This window comes from Dipodomys spectabilis, unplaced genomic scaffold (genome assembly GCF_019054845.1).
Source record: "Dipodomys spectabilis isolate Male_0828 unplaced genomic scaffold, ASM1905484v1 ptg000140l, whole genome shotgun sequence".
NCBI classification, from domain to species: Eukaryota; Metazoa; Chordata; class Mammalia; order Rodentia; family Heteromyidae; genus Dipodomys; species Dipodomys spectabilis.
Genome location: NW_024870817.1, coordinates 24,495,947 through 24,520,203, shown reverse-complemented (window position 1 = coordinate 24,520,203; position 24,257 = coordinate 24,495,947). Strand labels below are relative to the sequence as shown.

Genomic DNA, 24,257 nt, shown 5'->3' with positions numbered 1-24,257 from the left:
GGTAGAGCACTAGCCTTGAGCTGAAGAGCTGAGGGACAGCGCCCAGGCCCAGAGTTCAGGCCCCATGACCAGAAAAAAAAAAAAGTCTGTACTCAGTATGTACAGAGAACTTGTCTCAAAAACAAACAAAAATGCTAATGAATTTGCAAAACTACCTTAACTATATAGTTTTGAGAAAAACAAAAAAATATTTTGTATTGACATCACAACTATGTCTTTCATCAAAATAATTCAATTCCCTCAATACTTCACTGAACAAATGACTTCAGAAATACAGATCCAGTAACAAGTAAAAGATGTCTACATGATTTTGAAGTATGTTTTTTTTCCCCTTGGACATCTATAATGAAGTAGGCTTGAAAAAAAAAGTTACTAAATAAGGACTATTATTTAAAAGAAAATTGGAAAAATTAACTTCTTTTTAAGGAATTTAACTTTATACAGCAGACCCTTAGTATCCATGGGTATATAACTCCAATGAGATTGCCAAGAGGAAAAACTGTGAATGCTCAGAATACAGAGGCTAAAAACAGATAATAACACAGGACTGAGAGCTTCTCTCCACGTAGCATAAAGCATGTGGAGAAAAAAATTTTTGAGCACACTTGAACAAAATTGTTGTATTATCTCTGAGTAAGGTGGGTTTACTGTATTACAATTTAAAAATTTGTTTTCCTTAGAGTAAATAAAAAGATAGTAACATCATTAAAGGAGCAAATTGTACAGCTGATGACATCAGAAAAATTTAAGTACAACTTGTTCTGTGGTAGTCCATCTGGTGAAACTACTAACAATTTTTGAGTTACATGGAAGGCTGGAATTTTAATAAAAATGACTTGAATCCAAAAGCAAGTTACCAATAGTCTCAGGCAGTTGTTGAAGTGAATTACTGGATAACAGGAGATCTTGGAGGTTTTCACATGCTGAAATTCCTTCTTCAACCATTTCAATATTATTTTTAGAAACATCCAAATAGGTGAGCTGTTTTAAACTACCAATAAACTGTAAGTAAAAAAAAAAAAAAAGGAAAATATAATTACCCTACTACTTACTAAAATTTAGGTAGTAAGATGGGCACAGTGGCTGAAGCTTATAAACCTAGCTACGTGGAAGGCAGAGACTGGGGAGTGGAGATTCTAGGCCAGGCCAGGTAAAAAGTACATGAGAAAGACCTCATCTCAACAGCTGAGAGTGGTGACACAGCTTGTAATTATTACAGTTACAAAAATAGGACTTCTTTAAAATAAATGAAAACATAGTACCATAAACAAAGAAGTAAATTATATAACAAATGAAAGGAGAGGGGAAAAAAAACCAAAAGCATAATCCCTCTGAACATTTAAAATACTATTTATCAAAACAAACTCCAGGAAATAGAAACACATTTTTTTGTTTATTTTTTTAGTGGGGGGCAAAATGGGAATACAGGAAGGGAGGGTGGAAGGGTAAGAAAACACAGTTACTATATGTAAAAAAGGAACTATGCAACTTATGGGTAAAACAGGAGGGGAAAAATGGAGGAAAGAGAAGGAAAGGGACACTGTCCAAGAAGCACTGTACACATTATGTAACTTACAACTCCTTAATAATAACTTCAAAAAATTCTAAGTTTTTTTTCTGGGCAAACTGAATAAGGAAATAAATTCACTTGCTATTCTAGGAAAAATGTTATACTTTGCAATATTAAAACAGACTGTCTTACAAAAGCTTATCATGCAAAGTTTTAGATTTTAATTAAGAAGCACTCATAGTAAAAAACTGGGTATGTACAGCTCACACCTGTAATCCTAGCTACTCAGGACAAGGATTACAGTTCCAGGCCTAGACTAAGCAAAAAGTATGCAACTGCATCTCAACCAATAGTTGGGCATGGTTAATATGATGGTCATTCCAGTTCCATGTTAAGTATAAACCAGACAATAATAATCCAGGATGTCTTGGACATTAGTAAGATGAGCCTATGGCTCATATGTATAATCCTAGCTACTTAGAAGGCTGAGATCTGAGGATCACAATTTGAGGCTAGACTAGGCAGGAAAGTCAGTGTGACTTTTATCTCTAATTAACCACCAAAAAAACAAAAGTGGAGTGTTGCTCAAGTGGTAGAATGCCAATCTTGAGCAAAAAGCTCAGGGATAAATTCTAGGCCCTGTGTTCAAACCTCAGTACTGGAGTGCATTTGCACACATGCACACGTGCATTCACACACACACTTAGAGGGAGGTATGATACAGAATCTACCTATAAAATCTGAGGCTGAGTTTAATTCCCAGTATCAACCTCCCCATGAAAAGTATAGCTAAATTTAAAAATCTATTTTCTTTTAACTAATTCAGCCAGGTACTGGTGGCTCATGTCTGTAATCCTACCTGCTCAGGAGGCTAAGAGTGAGGATCACAGTTTGAAGGCAGACAAGGCTGGCAAGTTCATGAGACTCCTATTTCCAATTAACCACCAAAAAGTCAGAAGTGGAGCTATGACTCCACTAACTTTGAGCTAACTTTGCTAACTTTGAGCACAAAAGCTCAGAGACAGCACCAGGCTAAGTTCAAGCCCCAGGACCAGCATACACTAAAAAAGTAATTTCAAATGCAAAAATTCAAATAATGCAAAGGACATCCACCAACAAGTAAAGCCATTTAAAATTTTCAATACATACCCCGGGAATGAAAGTCAGTCTATTCCCATCCATCCAAAATTCTTTCAATCCACTTAGTTGCTCAAGAACTTCAGGCTGTTAAAAGAGGAAAACACAATTAATTTACATGAATATTTTTATCTGACAAAGAAATTCTAGTAATTTTTAATGTAATCTTTAGTTTTAAAATAATAAATAAAGGGAAAAGTTGAGGGGGACATAAATCAAATAAAACTCTATTGAGCTTTGGATAACACAGTAAAGTTGAGTATATAGTTAAACTGGACCTACTACTCAGAAATGTGTAATAAAAAGATAATCTCATTCATCATTATTAAATATAAAGATAAAGCCTTTTAGAAAACCTTAAAGATATCAAATACATTTATACCCGCTTATATTAGTAAACAAAGAAAAAGGCAACTTATATCCTAAATATCCAATAAAGGAAAAGCATCATCACATGGAACATAGGTTAATTCCTAAGTTGTCCTGAGAAGCTCATGACTATAATACCAACTACTCAGGAAGTGGAAAACAGAAGGACTATAGTTCAGATCATGCTCATCAAAAAGTCTATGAGCCCCCATCTCAACAAAATGCAGTGGCACATGCCAGTCATCCCAACTCCACTGAGAATAAGTAGGAGAATCACAGGCCATACCTGTGCCCCAGACATAATTTCAAGACAACCTGAGCCACACACTCACTTCTAGCTTTTTAAAGGCTATTGGGAGTGTAAAAAGTCTCAGAGTCCGGCTAGTGGGAGTGTAAAAAGTCTGAGTGGCTCACGCCTCTAATCCTAGCCTACTCAGGAGGCTGAGATCTGAGGATCAAGGTTCAAAGCCAGCCCAGGCAGGAAAGTCCGTGAGACTCCTATCTCTAACAAACCACTCAGAAAACCGGAAGTTGTGCAGTGGCTCAAGTGGTAGAGTGCTAGCATTGAGCTGAAGAGCTGAGGGACAGCACTCAGGGCCCAGAGTTCAAGCCCCATGACTGACAAAAAAAAAGAAAAAAGTCTCACAGACTTTTCTACTCAGGCTGGTTTAAAACTCCAGTTCTCAGATCCCAGACTCTTGAGTAGCTAAGATAAAGCATGAGTCATGGGAATCAGACTAGATAAAAATTTTTTCTACTTAGAATCTCTCAAATTTTCTGCATCCTCTGCTAAAGAACACTTTAAAGTATCTCTTCCATGGACCTTTCCTTAATTGCATATTTTATCTATACTTTTGCTAGATTTTTCTCATGTATCTATCTGGCTAATTTTTCTATCTGGCAAGTTTAGATTAAGAACTTTCATACTTTATCCATTATATTTTTAAAGAAAATTACTCCATATTCACATTTGTTCTTAATCAAATATAAGACATTTGGATAGGGGCTGGGAAGGTGGCTCAGTGGTAGAGCGCTTGCCTTGCATGCCTGAAGCCCTGGGTTTGATTCCTCAGCACCACATAAGCAAAACGAAAAAAGCCAGAAGTGGCGCTGTGGCTCAAGTGGTAGAGTGCTAGCCTTGAGCTGAAGAGCTGAGGGACAGTGCCCAGGCCCAGAGTTCAGGCCCCACGACCGCCCCCCCCCCCCCAAAAAAAAGACATTTGGATAGGAAAAATGATGAAAACTTACCACTTCTGTGAATTCATTACTTCCCAAATCCAGTCTTTCCAGCTGAGTCAGTCTATTCATAGTTCTAATAACAATGGAGTAAGAAAAATTAACTATAAAAATATCAGTTACATAAAAGCTTTAAATTTCATAGCTTAAAACACTTATGTAATGAATAGTCTTTCATTTGTTTAAAAAATGTTTATTCTCTAAGAAAATAAATTATCCATCAAATGGGATTACATGAAACTGCAGAGCTTCTGCAAGGCAAAGGACAAAGCTAGCAAGATCAATAGAAAGCCCACAGACTGAGAAAAGATCTTCACTAGCCATACAATGGACAAAGTCCTCATATCTAAAATATACTTTGAATTAAAAAAATTAAATCCCCCAACAACAAGTCCTCAAAGAAACAACCGCCCGATTAATAAGTGGGCTAAAGACTTAAAGAGAGATTTCTCTGAAGAGGAAATAAGAATGGCCAATAGACACATGAAGAAATGCTCAACTTCTCTGGCCATAAAAGAAATGCAAATCAAAACAACACTGAGATTCCACCTCACCATCAGAAAGAATGACATCATCCCATTTGTTAGGAAGTAAGCCAGGCCCCCAAAGAAACATAGGTCTCATGTTTTCTCTTATTAGCAATAATTGGTATACATCCAGGACAATCTTACCAGTCAAGTAGAAAAGGTCAAAAGCTATACACATATAACCATATAAGATGGTGCTAAGTAAAATCAACATCAATAGACACACAAGAGGTTTTTTCTATGTTGCTGTTGTTTTTAAAGTACTTATACTATATGATTTCTTTTGTTTCTTTTGTATGTTCTTCCCCCACTGTATAATCCCTGTTTTCACTGTATTTGATTCTGGTACCCTGAATCTTGTATATACATTTTTCTCATTTTGGGAGGCAAAGGGAAATAACAAAATGCTGAAACTGAAGCAAGGATACAGGTTGACCCATTACAACAATGAGATGTACAAGACATTATGTTGAAAACAAACTTTACAACTTGGGGTATGGGGAGGAGTTCGGGAGGAAAGGGATGGTAGGGAAAAACAAAGGAAGGGGTAACAATGTTTGAGAGGAAATGTATTCATTACCTTACTCATGTAACTGTAACCACTCTGTACAGTATCTTTTTTTTTTTTTTTGTCGGTCATGGGGCTTGAACTCTGGGCCTGGGCGCTGTCCCTCAGCTCTTCAGCTCAAGGCAAGCGCTCTACCACTTGAGCTACAGCGCCACTTCTGGTTTTCTAGTGGTTTATTGGAGATAGGAGTCTCACGGTCTTTCCTGCCCGGGCTGGCTTTGAACCGCGATTCTCAGATCTCAGCCTCCTGAGTAGCTAGGATTACAGGCGTGAGCCACCGGCGCCCGGCTCTGTACAGTATCTTTACAATAAAAAATAGGTATTAAAAATTGATACAATGAAAAACAGAAAATAAATTACCCATAATCCTCTAACTTTGACTTATCAGTATTGTATGAATGTGTGCATGCAAGTATGTGTACACTTAATTCCTGGGGCTTGAACTCAAGTACTGGGTGCTGTCTCTGAACTTTTGTGCTCAAGGCCAGAACCCTACCACTTGAGTCACAGCTCCACTACCAAGATTTCAGTGGTTAATTGGAGGTAAGAATCTCATGGAATTTCTCCAAGGGTTAGTCTCCAGCTTTGATCCTTAGATCTCAGCCTCCTGAATACTACCACACCCCAGTTCTCATCAGTACTTTAATTCTGTTGTTAAGAAGTAGCTGCAATAGGGGCTGGGAAGGTGGCTCAGTGGTAGAGCGCTTGCCTTGCATGCATGAGGCCCTGGGTTCGATTCCTCAGCGCCACATAAGCAGAAAAAGCCAGAAGTGGCGAAGCTTCAATAAACTTAAATCCACAAGCCAGAATATGATTAATGGGCTTGCATTTTCTCAATATAAATCAGAATACAAATTAATTAATGAATTAAGACTATTTGTCTGATACATGGTCATTTCTACCAGAATCTCCAAAAAGTCTTTCCAAACTGTTTATCTGTAAAACTTCAAAGTAACTATTACTCTGAAAAATTTCAAAATCTTAAGAACAATAAACGTTACACTGCTTTTCTGAAAGCTAGAGCCAATAAAATTCAAACTAAAATTACAAGTAAGCCAGGTTCTGGTAGCTCATGCTTATAATCCAAGCTATTTAGATGGCTGAGATCTGAGAATCTCAGTATGAAGCCAGCCTGGGCAGACAGATATGAGAGATTCTTATCTCCAATTTACTACCAAAAAGCCAGAAACAAAAGTGCAGCTCAAGTAGGAGAGTTCCAGACTTGAGCAAAAAAAAAAACAACCAAGAGTGCAAGTTCCTGAATTCAAGTCCCAATACTGGAACCAAAAAAGAAGGAAGGAAGGAAGGAAGGAAGGACAGATAAAATTAACAGATATTAATTAAATACAGAACAATGAGGAAAATTTATAAAAAGTTAAGTCAGTAGTTTTTAAAGTACACAAATATAAAACAGTGCATTGGAAAAAAAACTCATTTGGAGATAATGTCCTAGAAAAGTTTTAAAACTTATTTAGGAAAATATGAAGAATATAGATATCTAATAAAAATAGGAATAGACTGCACCAAGAAAAACATGGCTCTATCTTAACTTTGTTGCTAATAACAACTTAGGTTCTATGTACATACCTGAGAAATCTCAGAAATAAGTTTCCTTTTTTTGTTAGCAGGCATTTATTATATTTTATTATCTTTAATTGAAACTAAGCTTTTTGAGAAAATGAAATAGTGTCCCTCAAATTTCCTTCCTTTACCTTTAAAATTTATTTATACTTAACCCATTTTAGCTTATCTCCTGTCTCACAGGAAGAGTACATAAAATTTGGTGTTTTTGGCATAGAGTGCTCCAGAATTCTTTAGATGGTATTTACTTTTACTTAACTATTTATACAATCAGGTCATCCCACTGTTTTAATCTTTAAATACCAAATGGTCTATACTCATAATCTCAAAGCAAATGACTATCCTAATAGTTAAATCTGTGCCCAGCTCCCTTTCTGTGGTATTTGTTGTTTTTGGCTGCAGTGGGTTGGAACTCTGGACCTCTGCTTGCTAAGCAGGAGCTCTTCCTGAGCCATACTTTTAACCCTTTTTCTACTGTTCATTTTCAAGACAGAGTCTTGCTTCCCACCCAGGTGTATCTGAGCATGATCTAGCTACGTTAATTTTCCCTTTGTAGCCAAGATAATGGTCATGTACCATCACATCCAGCTCTATGTCGAGAAGTTGGTCTCTTGAACTTTTCTGCCTACGGTGGTCTCAAAATGAGATCTTTCCAATCTAAACTTACAGACATGAGCCACCAGTGTCCAGTTTATGGCCTCTACATAGTTTATGAGTACCCTAACGTTTGTAATCATAAATCTTAAAAAGAATTATATTTATAATTTCATCAATATAATCTTATTTAAATCTCTTTGTAAAAAGAATGCAAAACCATTCCTAGAAGGCTCCAGGTCCAAACCTTAGTACTGCACCTGCCAAAAACACCCCAGCTAATTAGCTTCTGTAGTATCTACATAGACCACATGCTATATTCCCTCCCTTCGCATTCACCTACCCTAAAGATAGTTAAAGGCTTGACCCTAGGTTGCAGCACACCGAGGAGCTGGTAGAACCTTTTGGTGAGGTGAATGGAAGGAAAAGAAGTTGAATCACTGGGGTTGCGCCAATGCACAATATTGGGGCCTTGGACTTTTCCTGCTTTTTGTTCTACTTGCTTTACCATGACTGTGCTCCACCACCACAGGCCCAAATTCCTCTTCTAAATATCTCAATTTACTATGGCACTGTGACAGAAAGCTGACTAACAGATTACATTAGCTATTAAAGTAAATAATTACATCATGTTTACTCAAACCTCTTAAGAAATTATTCAAGTTTTGATCTAAGCCAAGAACAAATTAATAAAATATACACACTTGAAATTTTATTATGGAGAATTCTCACTTTAATTTATATTCACAACCATCACTGTCAACTTCATTCATGCAATAAATATTCCATTACTTGGTTATCATCATTTGTGAATAAAGAATAGAAACTGTCTCTGCTTTCAAAGACCAGGGCAAAGCAGTAAATATGCATGTGTATATCACCACTAACACATGATGGCCATTACCGTGAGAGACATAAATGCAATGCCACAGCAACTGAGTAAACCTAACTGGCTTTGAGGAAGATGTTTTTGTTCCGCAAGATGTGACATAAAGTCTAAATCATTCAATTTTTGTACGTTGGCAAGTTTTTTGAAGATTCAGATAATAAATAATCTAGGCTCTGTAGAGCACAACTACTCTACTTTTCTGCTGTGTGCAACAGTAGCCACAAGTGGTTTGTAAATGTGAATGTGGCTGTTTCATTAAACTCTGTCAGAAATAAGAACAAGAAACCATAGGAAATCATCGATTAGTTTTGTTCTTAGACTGACATCTCTTCTTGGTGATAGCTCACCATTACAGAGCCAATCACATTTCTAATTTACAAAGACAAGAAAGCAGACAGCTAAATGCTAAGAAGAATAAAGACCTATGAATCTCTCTCATGAGTGATGTTTATGACCTGCAATACGTGAACCTGGAATTTCTTTTGAGACTCGTTTATTATTTTTACTTTTTACATAAAACAGTGCATTTTGGAGAACTGTAAAATCACTATCACCATAGTGTCATGTTAAACACCAACAACAGACACATAATTTTTGTACTTAATACCATAAAGTAAAATATGATGAGCACAAATGTCCTCCAAAATACGTTGCATTCATATTTTTAGATAATAAAGCTCTAAGCCAGGCATGACTGTGCATGTAATTCCAGCACTAAGTACTCAGAAGCAGGAAAGTATGAGTTCAAGGTCAATTTGAGCTACAGAGAAAAACTTTTTTCAAGAAATAAAACAAAACCAGTCCTTTCTAACTTGAAGATTAAAATTTCAAAATTAAATTTGAAAAGGATAGCACCTTTACTTACTTAGGCAACATTTTCAACTGGTTTTCTCTAAGTTCTAATATCTGAAGTTTAGTTAATCTGAAAAACAAAGAACAAATCAAATATATGTGATAAAACAAGGAACATAAACAAACTAACGTACATTCTAAAGTTTTAAAGCAGCCAACATTAATTGCTTTAACTACTATGCAGACTCATATATTTAAATATTACAAAGGAATAAAAGCACAAAAGAACAGTTTATTTCTGCTTCTTACATTTTAGTGGGGGATGGGGAAGAATGTCAGAACAAATTGTCCTTAACTATCAATCCAAGAAGAAATATCCTATCTTTAATTGAAAACAAACATTGCTTACTATTGTAGATTACAGAACACTAATAGCACTCTAGAGTATAGCTCTGAGAGAAACTAAATAAGGAAGTATAAAAGACATGGAGAAGAAATCCTTTAGCACTTTAGTGATGCACATTTCACTGTAAAATAGAAGGAAAGGAGCCAATAAACTGGTGCAAATGCCAGATACAGAGAGGAATCTAGTAAGTGTACTAATTATTTCAGACAAAAGATGACTCTAAAATTGATATAGTCCCTTCTGTGGTAATTAAATTCAACAGTAAATTGATACCTATCATTCATTCATTCCTATGTTTAAAAACTTATTCAGAGACTTGAGGGAGGGTTCAGAGAAGAGGATCTCAGAAACAACTTCTCATTTTTCAAGTATTTTTATTCCAATAGGGAAGATTGGTAAATCATTTTACAAACTGCTAAAAGCCAAGGATATAGCAATTCAGTATTACAAGTACCCATTAAAACTTTCTGGTCTGGCACCTCTAAACCAATTTAATTTTTTTTTTGTAGTTTGCTTACAGTTTGTTGAAAAAATAAATTCAAAGCAAAAAAAAAAAAACAAAAAAACAAGATCCAAAAACACTTGAAGAACCACATTACTTAGAAATAATTATAATAGAAGAGTCTATGAAACTGTAATTAGTGTTACTAAATTAGTTTGTACTTTTATAAACTTTACAAAAGCTAACAATAAATACCTTAAGAAGAAACTATAATTTACCTGCCAAAATTAGCTGGCAAGAATTCAAGGAAAGCATCATTCAGATACAACTGGGTTAGGTTTAACAGCTGAGAAAATCCATCAGGGAGCCTATATAAAATATACCAGAATTTAAGTTCATATTTAAAATTTCAGTCTCTACTAAAACCTCTACAAGAATCTATATAAGACATCTGTAAATAGATGAGTCACTATTCTACTTTAATAGTGACAACTTAAGATTTGCCTTTTGTAATATCTTACCTATTTTAATATAACTTCATCTCTTTCTGAAAAGGGAGTGAGATTATGTGTCTTTGTGTCATAAAAATCTGTACAAAGTAGTCAACACATGAGCCACAACACACAGAAATATACATAGGGCATAAATATGATATCAGCAAGCACCCTTTAATTTCACCTTACATCAAATTCAAAGGACCAGATAACCAATTTTTAAAACTTGGGAGGAGATATCTTGAGTTGCATTCATTGTTGTGAGGAATCTGTCTTGTACATGGTAGGATGTTCAACCACAACACTGACTTAGTCAACTAGACATCAATAATGTGAGCACACACACAAAACCAAATGCACATCTCCATTGTGAAAACCAAAAACAGCTTTAAAACTGTCAAATATTACTATCTATAAAATGATTTACAGATGTAGAACTTGATATTAGAAGAATATATTCCATGAAAAGAGTATTTTATATATATATATATATTTATCTTATATTTTAACAAGTGTAAAATCTTCATGCAGTATGAGGACTTTGACTCATCTATGTTTCCTTTACTTCACAATCCTCTGTTTTCCATACCACCAAGTAAAGCAACTCTCAGTTTGGAAAAACATCAATAAATACCGTGTTATGTAAAACTCAAGTTTCAACTTTCAACATAGCTATACTAAGCTATACTTTATTAATCTTTAGCTTTATCATTCCATTTCTGAGAAAGTTAAGTTTTAATGCTAGGAAAAATTTGTTTATACCTTTTATCATCACATAACATATATAACCTCTGTTAAACGCATACATCAATCACCTTGTATTTTTCTTTTACTTTCCTTCCTGACCTTCGAGTGTCTCATTATATTAAAAATTTGATGTGTCATACATCTGATTCTGAGGCAAAGACATTTTGACACACTGCAAATAACAGTGAACAAGGAACTCTGGCAGAATCTAGTCTCAACTTCCTTCCTTCCTTCGTTCCTTCCTTACTTGCTTCTTTCTCCTTTTTTTTTTTTCTTGGTGTGTGTACAGGTACTAGGGCTTGAATTCAGGGCCTGGGTACTGTCACTGAGCCTTTTTGCTCAAATTTAGAACTTTATCACTTAAGCCACAGCTTTCATCTTTTCAGGAGATAACTGGAGATAAAGGTCTTTTGAGTTTGTCTGCTCAGGCTGGCTTCAAACCATGATCCTCAGATCTCAACCCCCTGAGTGGTTAAGAATTACAGGCATGAGCTACCCATCTCCAGCTCTAGTCTCGTTTTTTAATTCCAAATATATGTGAGAACTGAAGCAAAAACTTTTGGCTCTTTTCAATCTCAGTTTTGTATTTCTAATATATGGAGTGACAAAAATTATTAAAAGGTTTTTTTTTTGGGGTCTGGTCGTGGGGCCTGAACTCTGGGCCTGGGCGCTGTCCCTCAGCTCTTCAGCTCAAGGCTAGCACTCTACCACTTGAGCCACAGCGCCACTTCCGGCTTTTTTCTTTTTGCTTATGTGGTGCTGAGGAATCGAACCCAGGGTCTCAGCCATGCAAAGCAAGCGCTCTACCACTGAGCCATCTTCCCAGCCCCCTATTAAAAGGTTTTTTGAAAAAATTCTAAACCTGAATTATTGTGTAAGCATTGACATTGCTATAACTATGGCTTGGAGGATACAACAAGTGGTAGAGCATCTGCCCAGCAAGTTCAAGTCCCTGAGTCCAAAGCCCAGTACTGCCAAAAAAAGACTGATATAAATTTCATTAAAACATGTAGGCAATATTTTACTACTGATTCATAATTGTTTTATTAAAAACCACTTAGAGGGCTGGGAAGGTGGCTCAGTGGTAGAGCACTTGCCTTGCATGCATCGGGCCCTGGGTTCGATTCCTCAGCACCACATAAGCAAAAAGAAAAAAAAGCCGAAAGTGGCGCTGTGGCTCAAGTGGTAGAGCACTAGCCTTGAGCTGAAGAGCTGAGGGACAGTGCCCAGGCCCAGAGTTCAGGCCCCACAACCGGACCCAAAAAATAAATAAATAAATAAAAACCACTTAGAATTTAACTGAGATGACTTACTTAGAAATAGGGTTTACACTGGCCTCCACAACTGTCAAAACTTTACAGTTCTTTATATTTTCTGGAAACTCTTGTATTCCTAGAAAACAAACAATAGTCAAATTAAAGAATGTATTCCAAAGGCAATAATAATAATACTAATAATAATAAATCCACATGGTCAGAGTAGAGCTCTATAAGTCATTGTCTATCCTACACCTCAGACTTCATAGTTACATTGGAGGTTTATCTAGTTGAGTCATTTTATAGATAAAAAATATTTGTGTACCCCAAAGAATTAGCTCTTTAGGAGGAATCAAATAAAGGACTTAATTTTCCAAACAAATATGTATCTCAATATATCTATATCAATCTATGCAATATTTATATCTATAGATATATGTTGTGTGTGTGTATATATATATATATGTGTGTGTGTGTATATATTGTGTCTGTGTTTTATCTTGCAGGCTCAGAAAGTAATTAATAGAAAATGAAGTAGGTAATAGGACACCACCAATGTAAAACATAGACCATCACCTCCACAACAATTTGTTTTCTATTCTGTCTTTTCTTCATTTACTTATTTATAACTGCCAATTATTTTGACTAGTTTTCTTTCTTTTGGACGTTCTGAAAAGCTGTACTTTATGTGATGATGATAAGGACACAAAATTCCACGTTGTATTGCTTTCACATATAAGAAGAATGATTGCTTTTAAAATGCTAGGCTTCAAATAGAGCTGGCTCCTAATATATATAAACAAAGCTGAAAGCAAAGCTAAAGACAGAAGAGGTGGAAAAGTTGTACTGTATATGACTTTGGATGTGCTTCAGAACAATTTATTTGTCCAAAAAATAATAAAACGGGCTGGGAAGGTGGCTCAGTGGTAGAGTGTTTGCCTTGCATCATGCATGAGGCCTTGGGTTTGATTCCTCAGCACCACACAAACAGAAAAAGCCGGAAGTGGTACTTGGCTCAAGTGGTACAGTGCTAGCCTTGAGTTGAAGAACTGAGGGACAGTGCCCAGGCCCAGAGTTCAGGCCCCATGACCAACAACAACAACAATATAATAATAATAATAAAACATCTTTTTCCAGCACATGATGTTTCTTTCCTGTCACTTTTCATACTCCCTTTTTTCACCTTCTTTTATATAATCCAGTGGCATGCTCACAGTGTAACTGCTTCAGGAATACAGTGATTTCTACATACCACGATCTATGTATTCAAGAGATCCTTAGGTATTTCAATGTTGAGTATCCTTCTAGAACAGTGCTTAGTGACATTCATAGAATGGTTACAAAACACCATACTATTATGTGATGTAAAATTTTAAACTCTAAGCAAATCTGACTTCCTTATTATACACATATATGTATACATATGCACAAACTCCTACATTGATTATAAAGCAAAATAGTACAGGTAATTTTAGCAATTTGAAGCGTAAGATCAAAATACAGATATTTCCTCCCCAGCAACCTATCACTTTTTTTTTCTGCAATGCCCTCTTAATTAACTTCTTTTTAGCTTAAAGAGAAAAGACTTTTCCACAAGTTTTTTTTTACTAGTGATCAGAATTTTTTGAGGTTCAAATGATTTCTCCTTTGACCATAAACTTTCAATTCACTCAGGACATTTAAGACTAAGTCAAAAAGGGCTGGGAAGGTGGCTCAGTGGTAGAGCGCTTGCCTTGCATGTATGAGGCCCTGGGTTCGATTCCTCAGCACCACATAAGCAAAAAGGAAAAAAAAAGCCGGAAGTGGCGCTGTGGCTCAAGTGGTAGAGCGCTAGCCTTGAGCTGAAGAGCTGAGAGACAGCGCCCAGGCCCAGAGCTCAGGCCCCACAACCAGACCCCCCCCCTACCCCAAAAAAAAGACTAAGTCAAAAAGAAAAGGCCTTCGTTAACTTTGCTAGCATTTCTATCCTAAGACCGAAGATCTGAGCTGCTCTTTCTGGTTTCTTTCTTATAATTCTTGTCATTTTAGTTAGTGTGCTCTTCAGAGAATAACTAAATCCTAAAGAAAGCATTTTAAATATTACTTGCTACACTGTCTTTCTCTTTTCTCCCTTCAGCATTAACTTTCTTCCATCAATTACTTGACAGAATTCTATCACCCTTTTATCATTTTCCTAGTTAATCGTCTCTAGAATACTGGTCATTTAAACAGAAGAAAAAGTAATTTCTAACAATGGTTCCTACTTATAGTGACTTGGGAACAGTAGCCTAAACAACTTGCTTTTTCTTTTATTTTTTAGTGTTATTTTCATCTATTTGATCCTTTAAATTTCATTTTATCTAAAATTTCATAAACTTTTGAGTTCACATTTTACAGATGTAATGAGTTTTTCTGGTTTTCTCCATCTTACTGACTGCAGCTTTCAAATTTATCAGTTGTAGGGACCATGCTATATTTTTTTCCCAAAAAACAAATATGAACTAGAGAAGATACTGCCATGATAACACCTGAGAAAACACTGCCAAACTGGTCGATGGCTCATTAGAATAATGCCAAACTTAAAACACATGCAGATACTTTTTTTTTTAAACACTATATATAAGCTACTTTTTTTTTAGAATACAAAACTATACAAGGGGGGATCTGATGCATGTATACAATGTAGTCTAATCAATCATCCCACATCTATCACTCTCTCTTACTCTCTTCCCTCTAACACAATTTCAACGTTTCATCTTTTCTATTTTCATACATGTAGAAATCTATTTCAATAATATTCATCCTTCTACCTTCATTAGTCCAACACCCTCTGGTTAGTACACACTGCTCCCTTCCCCAACAGTCTGTCTCTTTCCCCTTTTTCCACCCCCCTACTGATCAACAGCTTAAATTTGAAAAAGAAAAGAGAAAATAGGTGGCTACAGAGATTAAAAATGGAAAGCAGAAAAATTGGTATTATAGTTAGACATAAGAGTTCCTGTTCTTAAGAAATATGTACTCCCAACATTTGGTGTAAATGTTCATGTTGTCTGCAACTTAAATTTAAATAGATTTAACAAAGAGAAAAAAAAAATTTTTTTTTTGGGTCCGGTTGTGGGGCCTGAACTCTGGGGCTTGGGCGCTGTCCCTCAGCTCTTCGGCTCAAGGCTAGCACTCTACCACTTGAGCCACAGCACCACTTCCGGCTTTTTTCTTTTTGCTTATGTGGTACTGAGGAATCAAACCCAGGGCCTCATGCATGTACGACAAGCACTCCACCACTGAGCCACCTTTCCAGCCCCACAAAGAGAAAATTTAAGTAACAAAATATATTTTTTTCTCCTGGACATAAAGATTATACATAATTTTTACATTATTTCTTTTTTCTTTTTCTTTTTGTCGGTCGTGGGGCTTGAACTCTGGGCCTGAGCGCTGTCCCTCAGCTTGCTCAAGGCCAGTGCTCTACCACTTGAGCTACAGCGCCACTTCCTTTTATATTATTTCTATTCTAATATTTTATAATCACATGTCTCATATATGTCTCATATATGTATACATGTAAATACATTTACATACTCAGACAGGTAAGAAAAATAAGGCAAACACGGCAAAATGCTAATAATTGATAAATCAATGGTGTTTTCCAACTTTTATAAAGGATCCTTTTTGGATAAATTTTTTTAAAATAAAGTGGGGGAAAACAAGCAAGACATCTTTTTGAACATATCCAATCCAATAAAAATTATATATATATATGTATATATATGTATATATTAGAAACACCAATTTTCCATATGCAACAAAAAATTTTAGTCCTAAAGTTAAACAACTCAATAACAAAAGGTAAAGCTAGGCACCAGTTACTTACACTTATAATCCGAGCTAATAAGCAGTCTGAGATATAAGGATTATGGTCCAAAGCCAGCCTAGACAGACAAATCTGAACTAGACTCTTTATTTCCAATTAATCAGTTAAAAAAAAAAAAAAGGAAAAAAAGGCAGAGGTATGGCTCAAGTGGTAGAAAATCAGCCTTGAATGAAAAGCCAAGGAGTATCAGTTGTGATAAAAAGAGCTGAGTAGAAAAAATTGACCAACAACATGAGGACCTGATTCAAGAAACTATTCCTAAAGTTATAACTATTATTTTTGCCTTTTCAGAATCAACCACCTAACCTAGGATGAAGGAGTAAATCATTCACTCTCCATTCATTTTCCTACAAGACATACAATTCAATTGTTTATACGTACTATCCATTAACTAACATTTAGTAAATGATTGTATATAATATATGCACTTTTACTTTGATCTTCCATTTCTTTGTTTTGGTGTAGACATATAGACATTTGGTAAACTGATTTGCCAAAATTAACACTGCTAAGTAGAAAAACAGAATGAATATTTTACTTTATTATTAGTTATTGGACTATGGGGGATTTGATTGATTCCACACATTTACATTGTATTTCAATCAATTTCATACCCTCTCTTATACTACCTGACACCTTCCATCAAAATAATAGCATCCATGTTTTATTTGACTATGACTATTTTAATTGGTCCTAACATGGTTCGTATGTCTTGAAATTTAGAAGTTATATGTAGAAAACTTACTTTTCTTAATGCATCATTAGAGCAAAGAGTAACTCTGGAACTAAGAGCTATGAAATATATTTCTACTTCCTTTTATTATAGAAATAACTTGGTAGGAGCTAGTTAAATGATTCCTTGCAAATGTTAGAAAGATGGTTTGAAAATTGGTTTGAAGATTTGACATTTAGTAATATTCAAAGTCTTATCTTTGATCTGAACATTTAAATTATCCTTGTGTAATTCCTTTTTAGAACTATAAAAGTAATATATGCTCATTTAAAATTGATCATGGACGACTTTCTCTATTAAGGTTCAAAATTTTTTAAATGTTGGGGCTGGGAAGGTGGCTCTGTGGTACAGCGCTTGCCTTGCATGCCTGAGGCCCTGGGTTCGATTCCTCAGCACCACATAAGCAAAAAAGAAAAAAAGCCGGAAGTGGCGCTGTGGCTCAGTTGGTAGAGTGCTAGCCTTAAGCTGAAGAGCTGAGGGACAGCGCCCAGGCCCAGAGTTCAGGCCCCACAACTGGACCCCCCCCAAAAAAAATTTTAAATGTTATCTTCTATTACCTTCAGAGTACATAAAACTAAACAAGCCTTTTTGTTGTTGGTGGTGGTGTGTCAGTCTTGGGGCTGAACTCAAAGCTTAGATGCTGTTCCTAAGCTTTTTTGCTCAAGACTATACTACTCTACCACTTGAGCCACAGCTACACTTCCAACTTTGTGGTGACTAACTGGAAAGAAGAGTTTCACGAAGTTTTCCTGTCCGGATTTGCTTTGAACTGTGATTCTCTAATTGCAGCCTCTTGTGTAGCCTAACTGCAGCCTCTTGTGTAGCTAGGATTATAGCAATGAGCAACTAATGCCTGGAAAAACAAGATTTTTTTATTCTTAATAGTTTCAATATTTATGAATTTATACACGATATCGTAACAGAAAAAGTCAATAAATGCAATAAAAAGCATTTGATAAAATTCAACATTCTTTGACAATAAAAACTCAATAAGCTAGATACAAAAAAATGTATCTCAGTACAAAAGCTATGTAAGAGAAAGTAATTACTTATATCATATTCAAGGTAGACTAGGGGCTATGAAGGTGGATCACTGGTAGAGTGCTTGCCTTGTATGCATGAAGCCCTGGGTTCTATTCCTCAGCACCACATAAACTGAAAAGGCCAGAAGTGACGCTGTGGCTCAAGTGGTAGAGCGCTAACCTTGAGCCAAAGAGTTGAGAGACAGCACCTAGGCCCATAGTTCAGGCCCCATGACCAACAAAAATAAAAAAAATTTAAAGAAGAGTAGACTAGTATCAGGAATAGGAAGAAGATGCCTACTCTTGCCACTTCTACTCAATGGAGTGTATTCATGTACCACAAATGTTTTAGCCAACAGTGAGCTACATACATACACGACAGTTGTTCTACAATATTATTTTTATTGTGAAAATACTGTACAGAGGGGTTACAATTACATGGGCAAGATAATGAGTACATTTCTTATCAAGCATTGTAGCCTCCTCCTTTGTTTCCCCTTCCCATCCCCTCCCCCGCTCCCCCCACTGAATCCACCTCCCCCCTTCACCAAAGTTGTAAAGTTCGTTTTCCACATAACGACTTGTACATCTCATTGTTGCAATAGGTCCACCTGCATCCCTATTTAAAAGATTTGTTTTTTCCCTTCCCCTCCACAAATTGTACCAATATCAAATACAGTGAAAGCAGGGGTTATACCATGGGGGAGGGACATACAAAGCAACAAAGAAATCATCTTATAAATATGTTAGAAACAATTGCATGAAAGAAAAGAAACATTTGAATACATATCTTAGGGTTCATTTCCCTAACATCAACTTATCTGACCTTTTCTGCTTGACTCAGACATATACTAGTTATTGCAAATAAGGGAAACCATGGGACCTATGTGTCTTTTTTTTTTTTTTTTTTTAATCGGTCGTGGGGCTTGAACTCTGGGCCTGGGCGTTGTCCCTCAGCTCTTCAACTCAAGGCGAGCGCTCTACCACTTGAGCTACAGCGCCACTTCCGGGACCTATATGTCTTTGGGCCTGGCTTACTTCACTTAATACACACACACACACACACACTTTTTTTTTTCGGGTCCAGTCGTGGGGCCTGAACTCTGGGCCTGGGTGCTGTCCCTCAGCTCTTCAGCTCAAGGCTAGCGCTCTACCACTTGAGCCACAGCACCACTTCCAGGTTTTTTCTTTTTGCTTATGTGGTGCTGAGGAATTGAACCCAGGGCCTCATGCATACAAGGATGCATACAAGGCAAGCGCTCTACCACTGAGCCACCTTCCCAGCCCTTAATATAATTTTTTCCAAGTCTTTTCACTTCCTAACATATGGGGCAATGTCATTCTTTCTGATGGAGGCATAGAATTTCATTGTGCATATATACCACACTTTCTTGATCCATTCATCTACTGAGGGGCATCTGGATTGGTTCCATATCTTAGCTATGGTAAATAATGCTGCAATAAACATAGTCGTGCTGGTAGCTTTAGTGTGGTCTTGTTTGTGATCATTTGGGATTGCTGGCTCATAGGGGAGCTCTATGTGGAGTCTTTTGAGGAACCTCCATACTGCTTTCCAAAGTGGTTGAGCTGTTCTACAATATTATAATAGAGCTAAAAAGATTTCTATCACCTAGCACTATGTTACTCGCTCATTCTAATGCCTGAGCACAATATATGCATTTGTGGTGATGCTGTTTTGAAAAAAATCTATACTGTTCCAGTTATATAAAACTATGGCAATACAGTTATGTATAGTACATAGTAGGTAAGATAGTAATTGTTTGAATTTATGTACTTACTATGCTATATACTATACTTCTATTATAAATTTAAAGTGCAATTGTTACAGTTTGGGATACAAAATGTTTCCCAAAGGTCCATAAAGCCTCTATCCTGTGAGACTTCTCTAGAAGGGTAGCAGAATCTTCTAATAGAGAAGCCTAGTAGAAGGAAGCTAGATAATTGAGGTGTGCCTCTGAAAGAGATATTGAGATCTTCATCTCTCTTCTCTCATTCACTTTTTGCTTTTTGGCTGCCATGAAATGAGCGCACCTTCATCACATGCTCCTGCCATGAGGTTCTGTGCCACTACTATCCCAAAGTAATGGGGCCAAGAAACCATATACCATTAAACTAGGCCAAAACAAATTCTTTTCCCCTTACAATATGAATTTCTCATGTATTCTGTTATAGATACGGCAAGCTAAATAGTAGCACTTCTTATTTTTTACTGCATTGTTATACAAGCAATATCATTACAAACCTCATATTCTATCAAGAGACTGTATCAAGTCACTGACTTATACCATTGGAGTAATTTTACTCTATAATGATCACAAAGCAAAATCATCTCATGACATATTTCTCAGAACACAGTCCTATCATTGTATTTTTTTAAAAAATATCAATTGGGTAAGAAAAATAAAAGGAAGGGGCTGGGAAGGTGGCTCAGTGGTAGAGCGCTTGCCTTGCAGGCATGAGGCCCTGGGTTCGAATTCCTCAGCACCACATAAGCAAAAAGAAAAAAGCCAGAAGTGGCGCTGTGGCTCAAGTGGTAGAGCGCTAGCCTTGAGCTGAAGAGCTGAGGGACAGCACTCAGGCCCAGAGTTCAGGCCCCATGACCGGACCAAAAAATAAATAAATAAATAAAAGAAAAGAAAAATAAAAGGCATCCAAACTGAAAGAAGATAATTTGTCCTTGTTTAAAAAAGATTTCGCACATAGAAAAACTACTAGCTCCACAAGAAAATTATTGGCATGTGCTCAGTAAGTTGCATAATATAAAGTCACAATGCTAAACCTAGTCACAATTATGATATACTAACAACTCTCTGTTCAAAAGATGGATTCAGTCCAATTTACAATAGGAACCAAGAAATACTTATAAATAAATTTAACCAAGGAAATGGAAGATCCATATACTAAAAACTCTGGGCACTGGTGGCTCACGCCTGTAATCCTAGCTGCTCAGGAGGCTGAGATCTGAGGACTGCAGTTCAAAGCCAGCCCAGGAAGGAAAGTTCATGATACTTCATCTCTAACCACCAAAAAGCCAGAAGTAGGCAGCTCAAGGGGTACAGCACTATCTTTGAGCACAAAAGTTCAGGGGCAGTGCCCAGGCCCTTAGTTCAAGCCCCAGAACCAGTGCAAAAAAAATGTTTTTTACCTCAAACAACCATCCCAATTAATAAGTGGCTAAGGACGCAAATAGAGACTTCTCTGAAGAAGAGGTAAGAATGGCCAATAGACACATAAAAGAAATGCAAATCAAAACAACACTGAGATTCCACCTCACCCCAGTTAGAATGGCTATTATCAAGAAATCTAGGGGCTAGGAAGGTGGTTCAGAGGTAGAGTGCTTGCCTTACATGCAAGAGGCCCTGGGTTTGATTCCTCAGCACCGCAAGCAGAAAAAGCCAGAAGTGGTGCTGTGGCTCAAGTGGACTTGAGCTGAAGAGCTGAGGGACAGTGCCCAGGCCCAGAGTTCAGGCCCCACAATCCACCAAAAAGAAAAAAGAAAGAAATCTAGTAACAACAGATGCTGGTGGGGATGTGGCCAAAAGCGAATGCTACTGCATTGTTGGTGGGAGTACAAAATTGTTCAACTACTTTGGAAAGCAGTATGGAGGATCCTCAAAAAACTATACATAGAGCTCCCCTATGACCCTGTAATCCCACTTCTGGGCATTTACCCAATGATCACAAACAAGGCTATACTACAGATACCAGCACAACTGTGTTTATCGCGGTATTATTCTCCATACCTAAGAAATGGAACCAAACCAGATGCCCCTCAATAGATGAATGGATCAAGAAAATGTGGTGTGTTTGTGTGTGTGTGTATGTGTATTATATACATATATATGTATATATACATACATATAGAGAGAGAGACACACACAAACACACACAACAATGCAATTCTATGCCTCCATCAGAAAGAATGACACTGCCCTATTTGTTAGGAAATGTAGACTTGGAAAAAATATTTTAAGTGAAGTAAGCCAGACCCAAAGAAACATAGGTCCCATGATTTCCTTATTTTCAGTAACTAGTATACATCTAGGATAATCTTACCAGACAAGCAGAAAAGGTCAAAAGTTATGCACATATGACCATTTAAGATGATGCTAAGCAAAATGAACCCCAAGACAGGGACACAAGAGATTTTTAATTTGTTGCTGTTGTTTTTAACGTACTATATATCTTTTTTTGTCTCTTTTGTATGTTCTTCCCTCTATGGTATATACCCTGTTGTCACTGTATTTGATTCTGGTGCCCTGCATCGTGTATACAGATTTTTCTAATTTGGGGCGGGGAAGGGAAATAACAAAATGCTGAAACAAGGAATACAGGTTGACCCATTGTAACAATGAGACGTACAAGACACTATGTTGAAAACAAACTTTACAACTTGGAGGGGGGAGGAGACAGGAGTTGGGGAGGTGGGGAGGGAAGGGATAGTAGGGGAAAAACAAAGGAAGAGGTATCAATGCTTGATAGGAAATGTACTCATTACCTCACTCATGTAACTGTAACCCCTCTGTACAGTATCTTTACAATAAATTTATCTTTTAATTTTTGAAAGGCCTGATTAAAGCAACTTAAGTACAAATAAATGGAAAGATTCTATGTTTACATTTCCAAGAATCAAGATTGTTAAAATATCCAAAGCACTTTGTGTGTTGCTCTGATTCAGTATATTTCACTATCAAAAATCTGATGACATGTTTTTCACAACATTTTTTTAAAGCAAATAATCTCAATATAGAATTATAAACGGCCCTAAATAGCCAAAATAATCTTGAGTAAGAACAAAGCTGCAAGCATCACACTATTTAATATCAAAATATTCTGCAAAGTTATATTCATAAAAGCAGCATGGTTCTGGCCTCAAAACAGACATAGAACAGAACAGAACAGGAGAGCCCAGTAATAAATACATATATTTACACTCAACTGATTTTCTACAAAAATGCCAAGAATACAAAATGACCAAGGAGTAGTTCCTTTTTAATAGAGTTGGGACAAGTAGATATCCATATTCAGGATAATGAAAATAGACCTGTATCTTACACAATATACAAAAAAATCAACTCAAAATGGATTAAGGATGTGAATATACAACCTGATGATGTAAAAATCACTAAAACAGATACCGATACACACACACACACACACACACACACACACACACACACACACACACGATGGCAACCCTACAGTTTTGCAATGGCCTAGACAATTATTTTAATATGCAAACAATGGACAGTCTTGTGAATAGGAGAAAATGTTCACAGGCCATGCATCTTCTCAGAGGTTAATCTCAAAAGTATTCTTGAGTGAAAAGGGAGGAAGAGACAGAGAAAGAGATCCACCCTCAAATACAAAGATATTGCAATATTATTCACAATAGTTAAGGGAACCAACCTGAGTTTCAATCAACAGATAAATAAGGAAAATGTGGTACATATACACAATAATGTTATTTTTCAGACTTTAAAAAAAGGAAACCCAGTCATTTTGACAATATGGATGAGATTATAAAACATTTTATTCAGTAAAGTAAGGAACAAAGAGATAAATACTACCTGATTTCGATTTCATATGAAATCTTTAAAAAAATAATAAATTCACAGAAGTAGAAAGTAAAATAGTTGGCACCAGAGGCTGGTGAAGAAGGTTAGAGGATTAGTTGTCAATTAAAGAGTACATATTTTCAGTATGAGGAATAAAGTAGCAATAAAGATACAAAAATAACGTATTTTTTGCTTTTAGTTATCTTAAATTTTGTATTTTTAAACTAGTTCCAAACCAAGCATACAGTATTAAAATTTTACTATATTTTATGTAAAACAAGATGCAAAACCTTTGCAATTAGAAAAGGTATTTTATAAAACATTAAAAATTTGACTCTTCATTTATAGTTCTATTTATAGGAATGATAGAAATCAACTAATGAAACATGTTCTATGCTTACCATTTTTGCTGACATCCAGTTCCCTGAGATTAATAAGATTTGCAATGGATGCTGGTAACGTTGTTAAATCATTATCTGGCAAACTCAGTTTGTGTAGAGACTGACAGTTAAAAAGTTGCTATTGAAA

At 36.3% G+C, this 24,257-nt stretch overlaps 1 protein-coding gene across 10 annotated transcripts in view; it reads right to left on the bottom strand.

Moving 5' to 3' along the window:
- Window positions 1-24,257, bottom strand: part of Erbin (erbb2 interacting protein) — a 125,049-nt gene that overhangs the window by 54,716 nt on the left and 46,076 nt on the right. For all 10 annotated transcript variants that reach the window (XM_042690788.1, XM_042690782.1, XM_042690787.1 and 7 more), the window contains exons 4-10: window positions 24,131-24,248; window positions 12,606-12,684; window positions 10,330-10,419; window positions 9,277-9,333; window positions 4,265-4,328; window positions 2,660-2,734; window positions 858-1,002 (exon numbers count right to left, since the gene is read on the bottom strand). In XM_042690788.1, coding sequence (XP_042546722.1) covers window positions 858-1,002; window positions 2,660-2,734; window positions 4,265-4,328; window positions 9,277-9,333; window positions 10,330-10,419; window positions 12,606-12,684; window positions 24,131-24,248 — 628 coding nt within the window. The remainder of the gene's footprint in view (window positions 1-857; window positions 1,003-2,659; window positions 2,735-4,264; window positions 4,329-9,276; window positions 9,334-10,329; window positions 10,420-12,605; window positions 12,685-24,130; window positions 24,249-24,257) is intronic.